Consider the following 20,327-nt stretch of genomic DNA (forward strand, 5'->3'; position numbering starts at 1 on the left):
TAGAGCCTGTGAAAGTGACTTTGGGAAAAGGAAGATGTTATTAAAAATATTTTGGGGTTTTGGACATGAATAAGGGCCTGATGGCAGAATTGAACTCAGTTTGATTCCTCTTATCATAGGCAGGGGACCCAAGCAAGCCTGTGAAGTGAGTGTGGTCAATGGGAAGAATTCATCTCAGTCCGCGACTCCTTTTATATACACTATGTCAATGACTCCACTCATCACTGAAATAGCTCCCAAGAGAGGCAGTACAGCAGGGGGCACCAGACTTACAGTCCTGGGATCAGGCTTCAGGTACTGTCTTCACATGCATGTACATCAGTGCATCTTTCCGGACTCCAGCCGTTATGCCTGCTTTGTCGTGCACCAGGACAGTGTTTGAATATAGTCATGTAAAGTGTACCCACCTGCTCAAAAGCCACACTACATTTACTGACGACATACTCTGTGTCAGGAACCTTTCTAGCCCATAGAAACTTCTGCCTTACCTTCTTAGATATTGTTTAATACCATTTTATGGCTAGCAGACTAAAATTAGAGAGGCTAAATAACTTTCCTCAGATCTTAGTAAATAACATCACAAGTATAAATCACCTTCCTGTTATGCTTTCCCCAGAATCTCATCTCCAACCATCATCTGCTTCATTGGCTCAATGAAACATCTCTTCATCCATTTCACTGTAACTGTTTAGGTTCCTTCTTCATAAACATATTCATTATTTTGGCTCAAATTTTATGTACTGCCGTATCATCATCCTTCAAGTACATAAGTTTGACTTCAAAACCCCAGATCGTTTAAATCATAGCGGGCAATGTTAATTCCTCAAGTACCTATAACTACCTTGGACTTGTATTTTTACATGGAGATTAAGTTCCAAAGTCTGTGAATGTGACAAAAAATGTTACATAGGCAAGATGATCGCTGAAAGTGTCTTACATAGGTGCCTGCTTGGAGACCAATGTAGAATTTCTCAATAATTTGAACCCAAGCAGTTTTTCTCCAACACTGCAATACTTGCTAGTTTGTACAATTTTATTTCCTGACCTCTTAATCTCTTTGTTTACTTTTTTCTCAACAAATATTTTGAGAATATTTTCGCAACAAAAATTTTGAAGTTTTACTACTGAAAAAAAGTGTCAGTCTGCACTTTGATAGCTCATAGGGTAAGAGCATTATTTTTACAATAATGTGTATGAATATTAGGGTTTGACAGTGTGACCTAGAAATTTGAGAAAAACGTCAGTGTTTTGTTTTCTTTTTTTTTACTTTACAGTGAAAATATACAGGATGTTCTTGTTACCATAGCTGAAGCCAAATGTGATATTGAGTATTCCAACAAGACATATATCATCTGCATGACAAATGCCCACACCCCTTCAGGGTGGGCTCCAGTGCATGTCAACATCAGAAGCATCGGCATGGCCAAACTGGTAACAGTGCTGTTGGGTCGAGTAGTCTCAGCAATAGAAAAACTAGCCTTGTGGGAGGTGAAGTAATTGGTAATGGAGTTGTGGCAAGCGGGGGCTACTCTTCATTGTGGCACGCGGACTTCTCATTGTGGTGGCTTCTCTTGTTGTGGAGCATGGGCTCTAGGCGCGCGGGCTTCAGTAGCTGTGGCACGTGGGCTCAGTAGTTGTGGCTGGCAGGCTCTAGAGCACAGGCTCGGTAGTTGTGGTACACGGGCTTAGTTGCTCCACGCCATGTGGGATCTTCCTGGTTCAGAGATTGAACCTGTGTCCCCTGCATTGGCAGGCGGATCCTTAACCACTGCGCCACCAGAGAAGTCCCATTAATGGACTTTTTACTTTGTTAATGTCTCCAAAAAATAACTAAGATGTGACTAGAATAAATTTAAAGTAGATTATTTTTTTTTTTGCTTGTTACTAAAATTTTATTAGTTCAGACTTCTAATTATTCTGGATTGCAGGGTAATTGGTAATAGCTTTTATAGTTTTTTATTATTGTGAAATTAATCAACAGGCAGCTTTAACATATTTGAAGTAGGTTATACTTAATGAAAATGTTCATTGTTTTAGATTTCTTCATTTTGAGGAATTAAATGAAGAATTGTGATAAAACCTCTAAATTTAAAAGTCTCTCTTGTTCTATTACAGGATAATGCTGAGTTCCTATATGTTGATGCTTGGTCCTCCAACCTCTCATGGGGAGGAGCGTCGCCCCCAGAGGAAGGTTCACTAGCTGTTATTACAAAAGGACAGACAATTTTGCTGGATCAAAATACCCCTATCCTGAAAATGTTGCTTATTCAGGGTAAATTTCTGAAAATCTGTTTATTAGACTCTGCCTGTGAAATGGTTCTGTGAAGTTAATTTAATCAAAATTCATGATTATGAACACCCATAGTTGTATCATGTTTTAAATACAGAGTGTAGTACTGAGTTCTTTAAATTGAGTATTATAATCAATTTGTGGTTATGAAATTTTTTATTGCGTTGCAACCAGAATCTTTTAATGAAATAGAATAGAAAATATCTGAGTGTACTGCATCTTTTATATGGGTAAGCGTCTTTTAAAGTCAAGTGTTTCATGAAACTTTTGTTTCAATAACTGTGTGTGTGTGTGTGTGTGTGTGTGTGTGTGTGTGTATACGCCAATGCACATGGAGTGGATTACAACAGTAAAAAGGTATTTCCCATTTAGAAAAACACTAGTATAGTGGGTCCTAGGGGTTATAAAAATCATAGAGATTTGTTAAATTCTATACTAAATGACCCCCCTGACTCCTCTTGGATGCCAGGTTGTGATTTAACCTTTGCCTGTGAACCTGCTTTCAACTGTTACCCGAAGTTCTCTCTGCTTCTTAATATCCTATTTTTAATACGGCAAGCTAAATAACCAGAACTGTGACAATTGTGTGTAAAAGAAACAATAATTGGCGAGAGTAAAACACTTGAGACTTTAGTATATAAACTTTGCCATAATGGTTTTAGCTGTTCATAGGCCTTTGCATTTTGTTTTTGTTTTAACTTCTGGGACAATAGCAGTGTTTCAGTTATTTGAAGTTATTAACTATTGAACCTTTGGACAGGTAAAGTTTCACTGTCCACAAATTTACATCAGTCTCTTAAAAAATGTATCTCAGCACATTCTTTAATAATGTTAATCAGGCTATAGCTGTTGCTAGTGCAAATTAGTTCAGAGCTAATGTTGGCATTACAATAGTTTATAAAAAGTGTTTTTCTTTTATTTTAATTTTTTGTTCTTAATTTATATTTTGAGGTCCTGTGTTTGTAGAACTAGAATTCACGTAGCTGCACTATTTAATAGCATTTAAAATAACAAATGATCAAGGGGGAATAATCTGCCCTGGGGTTTGATCTTCTAGCAGCTCCCTGGGTCTTGTCTGAAGTTTTTATACTTCATGTTGCCAAAGGGCTGAAGTAAAGTGACATGCATAGTGACAGCAGATAGGAATAAGAAATTAAATTTTAGTGTATAATTTAATAAATAGCTTTTAATAAGAATATTCCTTGTGATATATTTCAAAATTGTATGGTTTTTAGGTGGAACTCTAATATTTGATGAAGCTGACATTGAACTTCAGGCAGAAAATATTCTAATTACAGATGGAGGCGTTCTTCAGGTATAAGAGAGAACTTGATCTGTATTCATTGCTAACCTCTCCATTTCTTTTTAAAATATTATGTGTAAAATCGACAGTTAATTATGCTAAACTCTCACTAGTTTATCTTTGTGTAGGTCTCTGTTCTTAGCATAAAATCTTTTTTTTGGATTTTAAAATTCCCTAGAATATTTTTGTGCTTTTAATAGGAAGATAAAGCATATTTTCATAGAGCAGAATTTTAAATAGAGCAGAAAAAAAATTAGCTCTGAGATGTAGCTAAAGTCAATCAGTATACTTTCCAAAGTTCTGGCATAGTATATTTGGCTGACTGGTAAATGTAAGGTTTATCTTTTGGAGGAAAGATACTGAGAATGGAACAATTGATTCTCAAAAGAGAGGGGAGAAAAGAAAAGAATTTGCTTTTGAATGATTAGAGTTGTGGATAATGAGTTTTACTTTCTGAATGATGCTTGTGAAATCCCTTGCAGATTGGGACGGAAGCCTCCCCATTTCAACACAAGGCGGTCATTACCTTGCATGGGCACCTGCGATCTCCTGAGCTCCCGGTATATGGCGCCAAAACACTGGCTGTGCGGGAGGGAATCCTGGATCTGCATGGTACGGGCCGAAAGGACTCAGGGAACTGGTCCAGGAGAGACTAGCCAGGAAGCCAGAGATAATCCTCCTGATAACTCTTTTTAAATGAAACCTTGCCAAACTTCTCCTGTCTTTACGTGTTCCCTCTTTACCCCTCTTTATCTCTTCCCTCCTTTATCCAGGTTAGGTCAACCCCTACAGACCACCAAGACTCACAACCAAGGTCACTCCTAGGAAGCCCTTCCATCACATCCTTTGCCTAATTTAGCACTTGAAACAGTTCATACTGATTGTTTTCTTTATTCATCTATCTAAACAAAAAGGCATTAAGTCTAGAAGCAGAAATTATAACTTCTTATATTTGTATTTTAAAATGGGCTCTTTCTAAAATATAGCTATAAATTTATATTTGCACTGTTCTATATATATACTGTGGAAAATTATCAGCAAATAAAAATGATTATGATCATGTTTGAGCTATCAGTGTAGCATTATCTAAAGGAAGCATGGTGTGAATCCTTTTTATATGAAGTCTTCTATATTGCAATAATCTACCTCTTTTATAAGTTTAGAATATATGAGCATGATATCCCATTATGATCATAAATGTCCTACATTATGCTAAATATATACACTAATAGAATATTCAGAAATTTATACATTTCATTTGTCTCCAGATTATCAATTTAAGCAATTCCTATCAACAATGACAAAGATAATAGGCCTCTGCCCATTTTATCAGTAGTATCACACCATTTATATTGAGTTCATATAAAGAAGATTATCATAAATGGGATATGTCATTGCAGAAGGATTTTTTAAAAACTTATAGACCTATACATGTTATTACAAACCTGATTATTACTTTTATAAAGCAAGCACTCTAAATGTTTCTTTTTTGAGAAAGGTATAAGATGCTAAGGTAAAATGAACTTTCTCAAAATTGATTCAATCCAGGAAAAGATTAAAATGCATAAAACTCTTAATATCCAAGAAAACACATCTGAGGAAATTCTCGGTTTGTATGTTGGCTCCAGGTCTGCCTGTTCCTGTGATTTGGACTCGTTTGGCTCATACTGCAAAGGCAGGGGAAAGGACTTTGATTTTACACGAAGCAGTAACATGGAAACCAGGAGATGAGATTGTAATTGCAAGCACAGGACACAGGTATGATGTCTTCTGGACCCGCTAATTTTGATTTAGAATAGAGATTTTTTTTAAACTATGTAAACAAGGGGTGATTCAGAAGGTCCACAACTACTTAATTTAAATTTGAAACCTAGAATAAAGAAGCATGAACAGCCAAATATGTATTTGACAAATATTAACATTGGGTTGACCCCCAGTGTGTTGAGTTTTCAGTGACTGAATTTACCATGAGAAAAAGTATAAATATATACTGATAAAAGATTTTAGTCATTTTCATGGTTAGGTTCCCATGTAAGATTTCGTTTGACAAAAGCATTCTGCTATTAAAAGTCAGTTGAAAACCTCTGAGTGAGAGCTTTAGCTAAGTACATCAATGCATGCAAAAATGTAAATGAGCTTCTTTGTTTGGGGCCACCAAATAACACATTTGAAAGAAGCTAGTGAACTCTTTCTTATCTTACAGTCTTGGCAGTGGCTCCCATGGAGCAAAATTGTTTGTAATGATTGAATACAAGGGAGGAAATTATAGTATGAATGATGATTAACGTAACCTTTTACATGTCTGACATTTTACAATCGAAGCTGCTTATGACCCTTAATTTGTTTAATTATATATTTTAGCAAATAAGAAATAAAAAGAACAAAACTAATACAGCTACACCAAGAATACTGGTGGGGAGAGGAAGCAAGAGGAGCCTTATTTTTGCTTTATTGTTCAAATTATAAGTAATAGCAAAATTGGATATAGTTGATGCTGATCAGGGAACAAATAGTAATTTATGACAAGAAACAGCTAAATTATGTTAAGGTCATGACTCAACACAGAATTAGAATTCAAGGTGGCATTTTGAGTTTGTCATTTTCGAAGTTAAAAATAGACTTGCAAACGTTAAGAAGAGTTAAATATATACTTAGCTTTATAAGCGCCCTTTTTTTCTCTACCCTTGGAATTGCATAATGGCAAAATTAAAAAGCAGCAAAATGACAGGGCTTACAAATAGAATAGAAAGTCCTCATTTATAGCTTTTCTGGATGAAATAAAAGAGTAAGTTTAGAATTTAGTTTAGCGATATTTCGTTTTAAGAAACAAGAATTAAGGAGTTTCCCACCAAATCTAACTCATTGTTCACTATTTAATTCATAAATCCTATTTCAGAGTTTGTAACGCAGGTGGTTAAGAATACTACTTCTAAAGTCAGTCTGCCTGGGTCCAACCCCCGGCAATACCACTTACTAGGCCTGAGGTCATGTTATTTCACCTCTCTGTGCTTCTCTAAAATTGGAATGCTGTTAGTATGTATCTCAGAATTACTGTAAGGACTAAGTGAGTTAATATGCGTAAAACAGAGCAGAACTTGGCTCAAAGTTAGTGCTAGATAAGTGTTAGGTATTATTACAAAGGAAGAAAAGGTACATTTAGGTGCATATAACATATAAAAATGCTTTTTAGTACCTTCTTTTCTTTTGTTTTTTTGTTTTGTTTTTGTTTTTTTGGCTGCGTTGGGTCTTCGTTGCTGCATGCGGGCTTTCTCTAGTTGCAGCGAGGGGGGCTACTCTTCATTGCGGTGCATGGGCTTCTCATTATGGTGGCTTCTCTTGTTGTGGAGCACGGGCTCTAGGCGCATGGGCTTCAGTAGTTGTGGCACGTGGGCTCAGTAGTTGTAGCTCACGGGCTCTAGAGCGCAGGCTCAGTAGTTGTGGCTCACGGGCTTAGTTGCGCCACACCATGTGGGATCTTCCCGGACCAGGGATCGAACCCATGTCCCCTGCATTGGCAGGCAGATTCTTAACCACTGCACCATGAGGGAAGTCCCTGGAACCTTCTTTTCTAAAGAAATCTCTGTTCATCTGAATTCAAGAGAATTCAGGAGAGGCCAGTCCAAATCACCTGAGGGATCTTGTACTATTGATACACCCTATCTCAAGCATCCTTAATCTTCACATCCCCCTGCCCTCTCCCCCTATAATTCCTTCCCTGAGTATTTTGGAATTATGGGTTTCCCCATCCACCCACCATCTTGAAAAAATAAATAAATAACTTTGGTCTCCTGTCTCTTCTAGCTTATCTCTCTCTCTCTTTCTCTCTGTAAATTATTGAACTGCTTAAATATTATGCCCATTTCTTCCATTTCATTCTCACTATCCATTTTTTCCTTTTAAATCCTACAGTCTAATTTTGATCCTCATAAAAACTTTCCTAGTGACCTTCTGACTATCATCATTCTTCGCTTCCTGCACATCACCAGGTTCTTTTGGTCCTGCCCTTGAAATGCCTCTTCCACCAGCTTTCAATGCACTCAGTTTAATTTAGACTCTCAGCCCCTCACCCTGGAATATTCCATCATCTTCCTATTTGGGCTCCATTCCTCTACCTTCTTACCTCAGGAATTCATTCTGCATTGATTTATTCAGTCAGTGAAAAACTGTGATTGAATTGTGACACGTACTGGACCAAGTGCTCAGCATACAGAATGATTTAATGGGTGTCTTACCTAGAGGAGGAGACAGGTATGGGAAGGACAGAGAAGTAAATGGGTGGTAGGACTGCAGTGTGGTGACTGTGAGTGCTGATGGGGCATCACGCAGAGCTTACTGGGAATCCAGAAGAAGAGTTGGGAAAGGTGAGAGAGGTGCCTTTCAACGTGTTTCACATGCGACATTGTTATTTAAACTGGTAGTTAAAGGAGGAAAAAGATTTGCCAAGGGAGAGAGGAATCAAAAAGGAATGTCAGAAAGATACAGAGGTTAACTCCTCTAAGGGCACCTCTGTCAACAGCACCAATCACGCTTTAGTAGATAATACATAGTCAGCCGTAGAAACACATGTCTCTCTGAAGTCAGGGGCACTTTCTGCTTGGTATCCCCAGTACTTAGCTCTGTGCCTAGAAAACAGGATGGACACTCAATAAGTCTTTGTTGGAAGGACTCAGTACATGAATGTGTATATTATAGATTTGGCCAGTCCTTTTGCTGGAACTTGGTATGTGTTGAAGGAATGGGTAGAAATGAGAACTCCTGAGCTCACCTCAGTTGTTTCTTTTCCCTGCTCAGGAACCTCCAATGGATTCCCTCTGTAAGGGTTTCTCAGTCTCAGCCCTATTGACATTTTGGACCAGATAATTCTTTGTTGTGTATCATAGGATGTTTGGGTACATCCTCGGCCACTACCTTCTAGTAGCAACATAGCACCCCCAACAAGTTGCGACAACCGAAAATGTGTCCAGGCATTACCAAATGTCCCCTGGAGGGGTGAAAGCATCCCTGGTTGAGAACCACTGAGTGTGATCCTCAAAGTTATAAATGAACAGTTCTTTTGAATACTTTATAGAATTAGTCCAGTTCTGTGAACAAGTATAGCACTTGGAAAATATTTATTTAATTGAAATGCATCTGTAAAATGTATTCAGTTACTCTAAGTGTAAAATACCGTCTTTGAATTCCTTTTCAGAATATTGTATGACATAAAAAGTTTTCCTGTTTTACAGATGAGTGTTCAGAATAGCATAAAACAAATATAGCAAAACACTGTTATGTTAATTTATATTAATTTTGAGAGTTTTTGGTTCAAATTTTTACAGACACAGCCAACAAGAGAATGAAAAAAGGACCATTGCATCTGTATCTGCTGGTGGCAGGAATATAACGCTAACTAATCCGCTGAATTACACACACTTAGGAATCACTGTCACCCTCCCTGATGGAACTCTGTTTGAAGCAAGGGCAGAAATTGGAATTCTTACAAGAAATATTTTAATAAGAGGATCTGACAATGTGGAGTGGAATAACAAAATTCCAGCATGCCCTGATGGATTTGACACAGGTAGTTTTAGCAGCCTTAGTGTGTCGCCTAAAATGTTTATAGACACTGCAAAAATATTCCCTGTGTGCAAAATCAGCCCCTGTTGAGAACTAATGCACTTGGTTATGCTCTAGCAATAAATAAGCCCCAAATTTTAGTGATTAAAAATGATAAAGGTTTATTTCTCATTGATGCTACACGTGTCCAATATGGGTCAACGGGGGGGCTCTGTTCATTGTTATTTTCCAGGGTCTAGGCTGATGGAGACTTAATCTCAACATGGGTTTCCATGATCTCTGAGACGAGAGATGAGAAGGCTGGAGAGTTAAGCACCAGCAGTTTGTTACTTTGGTCCTGAAGTGACATGTGTCTCTTCTTCTCAGGTGTCAATAGTTGGAACTGGTTCCGTGGCTATAATTAACTTACCACAGTTCTCATATATATTATATATATATGTATTTATAAAACTGTGTGTAACCCTATAAATGTATGTGTGTAGTTAAGAAGCACAGTGCATTTCACAAGTCTCTTTTAAATATTTTATGTAATCACTGCTACCATTACAATCCCATAAGTACTTGAATAATAGCTGATACAGCTTAGATACAGCCTTTTCTTCAATGGGAAGCAAAGACAAAGCTTACTGATCAATGTCACAAGACCTGCGTTCTGATTCCATTTCATCTGCGTGGTCTCACAATGTCCACTGTGAAACCTAGTTTCATCCTGTTTAAAATAAAAGTACTTCCTGTTCTGCCAGCCTACTGTAGTTGTAAGAATTAAGTGAGATAATGCATGTTCTAATCTTGTACCAGTGTAAGATCGTTTTAGCTATGTTAATCCCAAATCTGGGGGAAAATAAATTCAGCGATAATAAAACAAAATACCTGAGTACTTTAGGGGTTGCAAAGGTGAACAAGACAAGGCACTTACCTTCCTTACTATGCAGAGGAGGAGATAATGTGAACGCAAATAATTATGTTCCAGGGTGAGATTAAAATTATATGTGAATAAAAAGATATAATTAGGTATGAGAAACAGTCTTTATATAATTAAAGGATTTTGACACGGTTTTTCTTTATGATATCTTAAAAAATATTTTTAAAGGTGAATTTGCTACACAGACATGTCTCCAAGGAAGGTTTGGAGAAGAAATAGGAAGTGACCAGTTTGGTGGATGCATTATGTTTCATGCTCCGATACCTGGTGCTAACATGGTAACTGGAAGAATAGAATACGTAGAGGTAAGAGGCATTATTGTTAGCGCTTTGTCCAAAGTTTTCCATACAATGAATGTGAATTGAGCACCTGCTTTTTGCCAGATGCTACTTATAATCTGGTAGAGGAGCCATGAACAGATGATTTTAATACATCCAATTATTCACTCACATAATCATGCCAAATTTTTGTTTCTCTGTTTTTATCACACCCCACATCAAATTCATTAACAAGGTCTATCCACTCTGCCCACAAAATTCTGTATCCTGAATGTACTGTTTTTCTACCTTTTCCACCTGGTCCCTAACCCAAGCCACCATCACCTCTCACCTGGTCTACTGTGCTTTTCTCCTAACTGGTCTTCCTGCTTTCACCCTTTCTGCAATGAAGTCTCCACACCACAGCCAAAGTACAATTTTTAAAATGTGAATCAGGTCTTGCTACACACTGTTCAGGGCTCTTCAGTGGCTTCCTATTACACCTAAAACAAAAAGTCCAAGCCTTTTCCAAAGGATCCACGTGATCTGACCCCCTGCTGGCCTCTATCTTGTGTGATCTACCCTTGGCGCCTGCCATGCCAGCCGCATAGACCTCCCTGTGTCCCTTGCCCACGTCAGGCACATTCCTGTCTCAGGTTCTTTGCACTTGCTTTTCATTCTGCTTGGAATGCTCCTCCACCAGGTACTTAAATGGTTCACGCTCATTTCAATCAGGTCTCTTCTCAAATGTTATCTCTTCAGAGAGGCTGTTCCTCACCACTCTTATTTGAAATAGCTGCCCAAATACCTTTTTTTCTTTATTAACTCATAACTCCTGATATATTTTTAATTTGTTTTTTATCTCTTCCTCTAGAACATAAACTCAGTTAGTTCAGATAGTTTTGTCCTTCTGGTTTTCTGCTGATTCCTCTGTAGCTGGAACAGTACTTAGCCTATAGCAGAGTCTCAACTGACTATTAATTGAACAAATATATAAATAAAAGAATAAATATGCAAGTTATGCCCAAGAGATCAGGAGCTCCTCTGTATCTTATTCATATTCAGCCTATATAATCTGGGTTTAGCACAGTTTCTATCAAGTATTCAGTAAAAGGAAGGAACGGAGGAAGGGTGGGAAGGAAGGATAGTAAAATCCATAAATCCATTAAATTTGGAACACCTCACTCAACTGCAGTGAGGGTGGCAGAGTCAATGACTACATATTGAAAAAAATAAACCTTCTCCTAGGTTATGTTACACACATGTAACATCTGGATATGGAGTGAGTGAGGTTGCCAGTGTCGATCTGTATAGTAAATATTATTAATAGTTAATTTTTATTTTTAGATGAAGAATGAAAATAAATAGATGCCCTACCACTTATTTCCAAACCTTGTGAGATCATATTCCACACACACACACACCCACACACACACACACACACACACACACACACAGAGGCATCTTCTGTATTGGCTTATTAGATCGTAGACTTATTGAAAATATAGCAGAGTGGTTAATAAGAGCACCAACTCTATAATTAGACTAGTGAGTTTAAATGAAACTTTGCGACCATGAACAAGATACTCTAAATTTCACTTTCTTCATCTGTAAAATGAAGCTTATGATAAGTGGCTACTTCCTAAGATTGTGGTAAAGACTGTGACCATGCATATAAGACATTTAGCAGAATATCTGGCACATGGTAAACATTCAAGAAATGTTTCTTATTATTAAAAAAGAATCAAAGTGAAGGAGAAAAAGAAGTCTTTTACGAGGTATTTTGCTGAACGCGAAAGTTTCATAACAGCAAGGTGAAAAGCAGAAGAGTCGAAGATGGTTTTTGTTCATTCATTCATTTGATAACAAGTATGGGCTGTTATATATTGAATAAAACAAGGTGGGTTGGGGCTCAGATAACATTTTTAAATGATAAACAGGAATAATATGGGAGATATAAATGCATTAATAATAATTAATGTAAAAGTGGATATTATTTTGAAACAAGAAAGTATGAGCCAGGCAAACTCTGAGTCTGTGTGTATCACTAAATAGCTGTGATTTCTGGGCTTGACAGATATTCCATGCTGGCCAGGCATTCCGGTTGGGGCGATATCCAATACATTGGCACCTGCTTGGAGATTTACATTTCAAATCTTATGTAAGAGGCTGTGCAATTCACCAGACCTACAACAGAGCTGTTACTATCCATAACACACATCACCTTCTGGTTGAGAGGAATATTATATATGATATCAGGGGGGGAGCATTTTTTATAGAAGATGGTATTGAACATGGCAATATCCTGCAATATAACTTGGCAGTATTTGTACAGCAAAGTACTAGTCTTCTGAATGACGACGTGACTCCAGCTGCATTTTGGGTAACCAATCCAAACAACACCATACGACACAATGCAGCTGCTGGTGGCACTCACTTTGGCTTTTGGTACCGAATGAACAACCACCCTGATGGGCCATCCTATGACCGAAACATTTGCCAAAAAAGAGTTCCTCTTGGAGAATTCTTTAATAACACTGTTCATTCTCAAGGTTGGTTTGGATTGTGGATATTTGAAGAATATTTCCCCATGCAGACAGGATCTTGTACTTCTACAGTGCCAGAGCCTGCAATATTTAATTCACTCACTACTTGGAATTGTCAAAAAGGAGCTGAATGGGTCAATGGAGGTGCACTTCAGTTTCATAACTTCGTGATGGTCAATAATTATGAGGCTGGAATTGAAACGAAGAGGATCCTGGCTCCTTACGTTGGAGGATGGGGTGAAACCATTGGAGCAGTGATTAAAAATGCCAAAATAGTTGGTCATGTTGATGAACTGGGAATGGGGTCTGTATTTTGCACAATGAAAGGCCTGGTTCTCCCATTTAATGAAGGGTTGACTGTATCTTCCGTACACTTCATGAACTTTGACCGTCCCAACTGTGCAGCTTTGGGAGTGACATCCATCACTGGCATTTGTAATGACAGATGTGGAGGCTGGAGTGCAAAATTCATTGACATCCAATATTCTCACACAACAAACAAGGCTGGCTTTCGATGGGAACATGAAGTGGTACTGATTGATGTTGATGGTTCACTTACAGGTAATGTGATGTTTTAATTTCTGATAAAATACTTTGGAAATATATTTTTTGTTTGTGTTAACACAGAGAGTTGAATTGTCAAAGCAGACTCAGATGAATCACAGATCTTAACTGGTGCCAAACTTTCCTAATGACTTAAGGATATAGGTCAACACTAGGCATAGATGAGATTTCCTTTTCTAGCAAAGTCTCAAACTATCAGATGCAGCCTCCAAATATGTCCCTTTTCTCCTGCATTTGCACTTTGGTTTTGAATTAACAGCAAATTTTGAACAATATTTATGGAATATGATCACAAAAGGAAGCCATTTCATTTGAGAATGCCTGCATTTTGTACTCAGTTAATTACACAGAGGAAACTGCTTACATGACTACCCAGATTCTCCAGCCAGTCATGCCCAATAAATGTATAAATTCCAGGTTTATTTACATAAGCAACAGACTGGATGTATCCTGCTCAAGTACCTTAGAGGGAAGTAATAAGTCACAGGCCTGCTGTTAGCCTTTTTCTTTCCAATCTAAATTCTGAATTTGGAATTGATTCAAAGAATATGTGAACTCTAGTACAAAATTCAACATTCTTTGTAGGTTAAATCTTTTCTACCATTTTAAGTTCAGAGTAAGTCAAATCCTTTTGTAAATAATCATGGTTTCTAGAATTTAGCATTTTTATAAAATTTTAATGATAATGACTTGGCAAAATAAGATAGGAAGGGTGTCTGTGTGTGTGTGTATGATTCTGCATAATACTTTATAAGAGAGAGACAATTGACAAGTAAAGCTACAGATATTAACAGATATTTATTTTTGAAAGCCTTTGAAAGATAGAAGGTTCATCTCAATATTCAAACAGACTGAATTCTCAACTATAGTTGTTGACTTGTCTCCTGTTCTAATTGTGGCTTTAAGAGGGAGAACATTTAGATGGTTCTAATATTCAGAGCTTTGTGTGACCTTTATTCATTTACTTAATTCAGCTTAGATTCTTAAGTTCGTTGACAGTCCACTTGTGAGAGCACAAGCTCTGTGGTCAAACTGCCTGGATTTGCATCCTTCCCTGTGTCCTTGACCAAGTTACTTATCCCACATCCCATCCCCTACTTTGGCTCTCATGGGTGCTTCAGATCCCATGTTTCAGCTGCATCCATGATAAGCTCCCTGACAGAAGAGTCCACTGCAAAGCCTTTGTAGAGGTCCCCTTACCCCATGCCAAAAAAAAAAAAAACCCAGGAACTTACTCTTTTAGATTATATTCATGGCACTATGGGTTATAGTAAATGTATGTTTTGGACAGTTTGGCTTTTTAGCTTTCTAACATGAAATAAGAAGTCGGCTGTTTGTGTTCATTTCCTAGGTCACAAAGGACACACCGTCATTCCACACAGCTCATTGCTGGACCCTTCTCACTGCAGTCAAGAAGCCGAGTGGAGCATAGGATTCCCTGGGTCTGTCTGTGACGCCTCAGTCAGCTTCCACCGGCTGGCATTCAACAAGCCTTCTCCAGTGTCTCTGCTTGAAAAGGATGTGGTTCTCTCAGACTCCTTCGGTAAGTAGAACACAATCATTTAAACCACTCATTTAAATACGTTTTCCTCAATTTTCATCATCATCTTCTTGAGAACACTGGGAAAAGCATAATATTTATATCAGTCAGAAGCCAGGCAGGAAACAAATATCACACCCCAAAATGGGCTGGTGAGGAGTATTGAATAAACGCATGGACCAGCATGACATTCTGCTGATTAAGGAACCTCCAGCCAATATTATGACAGACAGCAGGAAAGCTGACGTAGCTTCAGGATCAAGACAGTAAAAATATACCATTTTTTCTGCCACTGAAAGCAAATTATTTTGATTATCTTTGCTGATTGAAATAGGATGGGGGGAGCATCTGCTAGGTCAATAGCTGCACAGAGACTGTTGATTTACTGATTTGTTTCAGTAAAGCTAATGTACCTGGAACACCAGATGCGCTTGACATCATTGCCTGACTAGATTGCATTAATTTACTGTCATTATTCATGATGCATCTGGCATATGCACCAGCCAGACAAGCAAGTTAAATGGGGATATGGTAATAACCCTGATTCTCACATGTCTCAGATTTTTCACTGTGGCGTTAATATGTGCATTTTCCCCCCTCAAGGATTTAGAATTGCTTTTCTTTTATCTTGGTAACAGAGTGGGGGGGCATGGTTCCTAGAGTGTTCACTCAGTCCTTCCTGTGTGATTTTCCCTCCCTCCATTAGGAATTCTTCCAGTTACTAAGTATATCTATTCTCATCACATCTGACCTGGCCTGCCCTGATTGGCTCAGATCTTTATATCATTGCATCCATCCATTCATCCACTCATCCATCATCTGTCTATGAAATATTAGTTAAAATATCTATCTACAATTAATCCACTCTCATATCACTGTTCTGATAGACTGCAGATTTTGGAAAATAGGAAAGGCATTGATGAATCAAACATTTGCTATCAGATGATTCTCAAATACAGTTTTCTACATTTTCTGCATAAATCTAAATGATGTAGCTTCTTGATGACAGCGTTCCCAAATTTCCACATTTAATCATATTTACAAGGTAGAAACTTGCAATTTGAAACTAAAATTATGTGAATCAAGTGAATTTTGAAAACGTGTAGCATAATTATACCAGCCATATTATAACTGCTAAAATTATAGCTGGGTCAAATCCATCAGGACATGCTGGGGTTTTGTTATTTCCACTCCATGTTATCAGATCCTCTTGGAAGGATATTTCTTGTGAGAATTTCAACTTCTGCCCTTCTTCCAAACAAAGTTCTATGCCTCTTCCCACTATACATTTTGGAACTGGAGGAATAACCATAAGATGAGCCAGTGGCCTCAGTGGACCAGGCATGAGACTGAGCAAAGGCACATTCTAGGGCCTGGCCTTCATAAGCTGCCACTCCAGCTGGTAGACCATGGTGACATTAGGGTGTCTGAGGGTTAGTTTCAGTTCAGAGCCAGAAGCTAACAGCTCTTGGAAGGTCTGGATAGTTTCCTCTCCTTAGTGTGCAGTAGCCTGATAAATGGCCACAGATTTCTCCCACTCTGTGGAGCTGCTTCCAGTCTGTGAATTGGCTTGGATCTAGGGAATAGGTAAGAGGTAGCAAATTTCCACTTGGGTAACTTGAATTAGATTTCTGTCCCCCAAGATCTATATAATTTTTCTGTCTGCATATGCCAAAGGTCACCTTAGTATGCTACCCACTATTCTCCTGGGGGAGCCTCTTTGCATTGCAGTGACAGAGGCTCAAGAGGGCATGTTTCACCCAGCAAGCACTTTTAAGTCTTTGCACTGTCAGTTCTGCTAATAGCTGATGGACCAAAGAAGTCACCCAGTATCCACAGAGCAGGGAAGTCTATTCTGCCCTCAAAGAGGGGAGAGGAGTGGATATTTGCTGAATAATCCAAATTATCATGGTTCTTCTCATACTCTGCAGGTCGTCTTAAACTGTGAGTTTTTAGTGCCTCTGGTCATGGGCTTTTCAAAACTTAATGCTAATTCATAAGCCAAAGAATTTGTTCCTCCTTGATACTGGAATTTGTTTTGCCTTATCCCCAAAGGAAAAGAATGGCAGTTTATTTTGTAATCTTGCTCCTAGCTTCTTCCACCTAACTTTGTAAGGGAAGAGGTTGCAAATTTAACATAAAATTCAATCAGAGATGAAAAGAAGGAGAGAAGGCAAAGGAAAAAATAGAATTAATTCATTAATCACAGATGTTTTTCTTTATATTGTGAGAGATCTTTTCAGATCTTCAACTGAAGTTGTCAGGCATTCTCTCAAATTAAATTTTTTTCCCATAATAGGTAGTTCAGGTTCCAAGTTCATCATTCACAAAATTTAGGGTATCATGGCCAGTGTTAGAGGTAGGTCTACTTTAGTCTAGTTCCTTAAGGGCTCTGAATCAAAGTTTTCCATTCATACTTGGTAGACTGATTTTGATTAACACAACCCATATAGGAGAATCTAATAAAGTTCTGGACTTATATTTGCATACTTTGCAGATCAAGGATTCTGGAGAATTAAGTTCTTAAAAGAATATAAATGGAATTATGTTTTAGATCAATGTATTTTAAAAATTGTATTGATATATTTAAGCACTTTTGTCTTAGTGGTCATTATTGTCATCATAGTTCAATTTTATTTTTCCCTAAGGAATAAAGGCTCCATCTGAATTCAGAATTCCAAGTGAGAAAGCATTTTATGTTTCAGTTAAGTGTGATATTGAACAGTGGGGCCTTCAGGTAAACAAAGACATTTAGAACATAAGTAATGAAATACTATACTGACCTCTTTAGAGACTTCCGTAGACTAGAGTAATATTTACCTTTGCACTTGTTCATAACAGAAGGAATTTTCTAGATGTAGAGATTACTGTGATTTGTTTTATGTTCTATAGGCACAAGCATTGTTCCCTTTCAGAAGAAACGACTGACTCATATGTCTGGATGGATGGCTCTGATTCCAAATGCAAAGCACATTAACTGGTATTTTAAAAGTGTAGCTCACATAACCAACATTTCGTATACGTCAACATTCTATGGATTTAAGGTAAACAAAGAGTTGCATAATCCATCTTCTAATAATTTTGATTGCATATTACTCAAAAGCAGCCCACACACTCATCCTTACACCAATTGTGAGGCCCAGAATGCCCTTGCCTCACATATTGACCTGGTAAAGTCCTGCACACTTTTCATGACCCATCCTAAATCTCAGAAGCAAGCCAAAAAAAAACCCCTCCTTTAAGAATCAGAAGCAAGCCATCTTTCTGCCACATTCCTGTAGTACTAAGCTTGTGCCCTGTTATTATTACCATGATAATAACTAACATTTATTCAGTGCTTATGATGTTTTGGGTACCAGTTAAGGGCTTTATTATTTGTATTATGAAATATAGCAAATACAGAAAATAACAGGCCGAGTCCTATATACCCACCACCTAGCTCTGTCTGAATCTAACATTCTGTGACTATGTACTTCAGATTTTTTTTAAGAAATAAACATTTTTAGGTGAAGTGGAAGTCCTCTGTATGGCTTACTCTGAAATCAATCCCCACTCTTCACTGCTAATGGTCACCAGTATCCTGAATTGGGTGTTTTCATCCCTGTTCACGTTCTTCTACTTGTACTACCTACGGGCAGCAAAAAAAACAATACCTAGCACTGTTTCAGATGTTTTGAAACATTATAGAAATTAAATATTCTCTGAATGTATACATATATACGTATGTGTGTATATATATATAGAGAGAGAGAGAGAAAGAAAGACTTTCATTGCCTTAGTGATAGAGTTAGCGTTATTACCATAGACAGGTGAAATGTTAATAAACAAAATATAAATGCAAGATGAAAACCAAACTAAAACCAAAAGTTAAGTTTTAATATGGGGTTAATTAATTAATGTCATCAAAATTAGTGTATGTTATACAGGATATTAGCATATAAAACAAGTCACATTTTTTGCAAACTTTTATAGGAAGAAGATTATGTAATCATATCTCATAACTTCACTCAAAATCCTGATATGTTTAATATCATTGATATGAGGAATGGCTCTTCAAATCCATTGAATTGGAATACTAGCAAGAATGGAGACTGGCACCTTGAAGCAAACACGAGTACTCTATATTACCTGGGTATGTATTCAGTAGGCAAAAGTGATTGTTTTATCTATTGCTTCATCTAAAGGAGGAGAAAAATTGCTTACTGGGCAAATGTGTTATATAGTGCCTTGTATATAGCAGGATTCAATAAATGTTTGTTGAATTAAAGAATGGAGACTAAATTTACCCTGGAAGAGGCTTGACTTGAATTTATAACTTACATTTTATGTTTGGAGGTAGCACCAACACTCATAATTAGCCCCAACATTTATTTCACAAAATTAGAGGAAATGAGTACAATGAACTGTCATATATTTTGTTTCCATTTTTATTATTTAATTATTTTTGGAAAATAAAAATATTTAAGAGTACAGTTTAATCGAGTTCTAAAATATTTGTTTTTGTCAAGGTATTTTGACTCTGCTTCTTAATCAGACATGTGCATTTTGTCAGAATTTTTTCATACCTATTCCATACATTTGAATTATACCAAGTTACTATCTAAAGAATATTTTCAAATTGCCATATTTTGTTTACATTCAAGTATTTTGATCATCATGTTAGTTTAAACTGCTTTTACTTCACTTTCAGTGTCAGGAAAAAATGGCCTTCATCAGAGCCAGTCCATTTCTGGGACCCTGGATCCTGATGTGAAGGATGTTGTTATTAATTTCCAAGCTTACTGCTGTGTTCTCCAGGATTGCTTTCCTGTACATCCTCCATCAAGAAAACCAATTCCCAAGAAGCGACCAGCCACATATAAGTATACAGGCCTTTTGTTCGTTAATATACTTCAGTAGATCTTCACAACATCCTTTCCATATGTCATCCTGGCTGAGATACTGGTGCCCTCCTCCTGCACAGTAGGTCCCAAAGCACTTCCACACTCATTGTTTCACTTGAGCCTTACAACCACCCTGATGACAAAATGGAAAAAAATCTCACAAAAATTATGTGTGAAAGTTACTGGGAATCTCATACTTGCAGAACGTTAGATCTGGATTTTTAGACCAACTCCCTTATTATATAGGTGAGAGAGCTGAAGCCTGAAGACCTTAAGTGAATTACCTGAGATCACAAACTTCCAACAGCACCAGAAACTGTGTCCTCATTGATACAATGCTTTCTTAGCAGGTGGCATCTCTTTCTCTAGAATAACTGTCTTTTTGTGTCTGTGTATGTGAGTGTTTTTATTTTTATTTATTTTTTTAAATAAATTTATTTATTTATGTTATTTATTTTTGGCTGCT

General features: G+C 37.4%; 1 protein-coding gene across 2 annotated transcripts in view; it reads left to right on the forward strand.

Moving 5' to 3' along the window:
- The window catches only part of PKHD1L1 (PKHD1 like 1), a 152,030-nt gene that overhangs the window by 80,523 nt on the left and 51,180 nt on the right, over nt 1–20,327 (forward strand). For both annotated transcript variants that reach the window (XM_082434219.1, XM_082434220.1), the window contains exons 41-53: nt 120–294; nt 1,275–1,431; nt 2,116–2,272; nt 3,526–3,605; nt 4,076–4,205; nt 5,222–5,351; nt 8,912–9,153; nt 10,240–10,376; nt 12,406–13,435; nt 14,790–14,981; nt 17,871–18,022; nt 18,951–19,110; nt 19,669–19,840. In XM_082434219.1, the coding sequence (XP_082290345.1) occupies nt 120–294; nt 1,275–1,431; nt 2,116–2,272; nt 3,526–3,605; nt 4,076–4,205; nt 5,222–5,351; nt 8,912–9,153; nt 10,240–10,376; nt 12,406–13,435; nt 14,790–14,981; nt 17,871–18,022; nt 18,951–19,110; nt 19,669–19,840 (2,914 nt within the window). The remainder of the gene's footprint in view (nt 1–119; nt 295–1,274; nt 1,432–2,115; nt 2,273–3,525; nt 3,606–4,075; nt 4,206–5,221; nt 5,352–8,911; nt 9,154–10,239; nt 10,377–12,405; nt 13,436–14,789; nt 14,982–17,870; nt 18,023–18,950; nt 19,111–19,668; nt 19,841–20,327) is intronic.

The sequence above is a fragment of the Balaenoptera physalus genome, assembly GCF_965194825.1.
Source record: "Balaenoptera physalus genome assembly, chromosome: 17".
NCBI classification, from domain to species: Eukaryota; Metazoa; Chordata; class Mammalia; order Artiodactyla; family Balaenopteridae; genus Balaenoptera; species Balaenoptera physalus.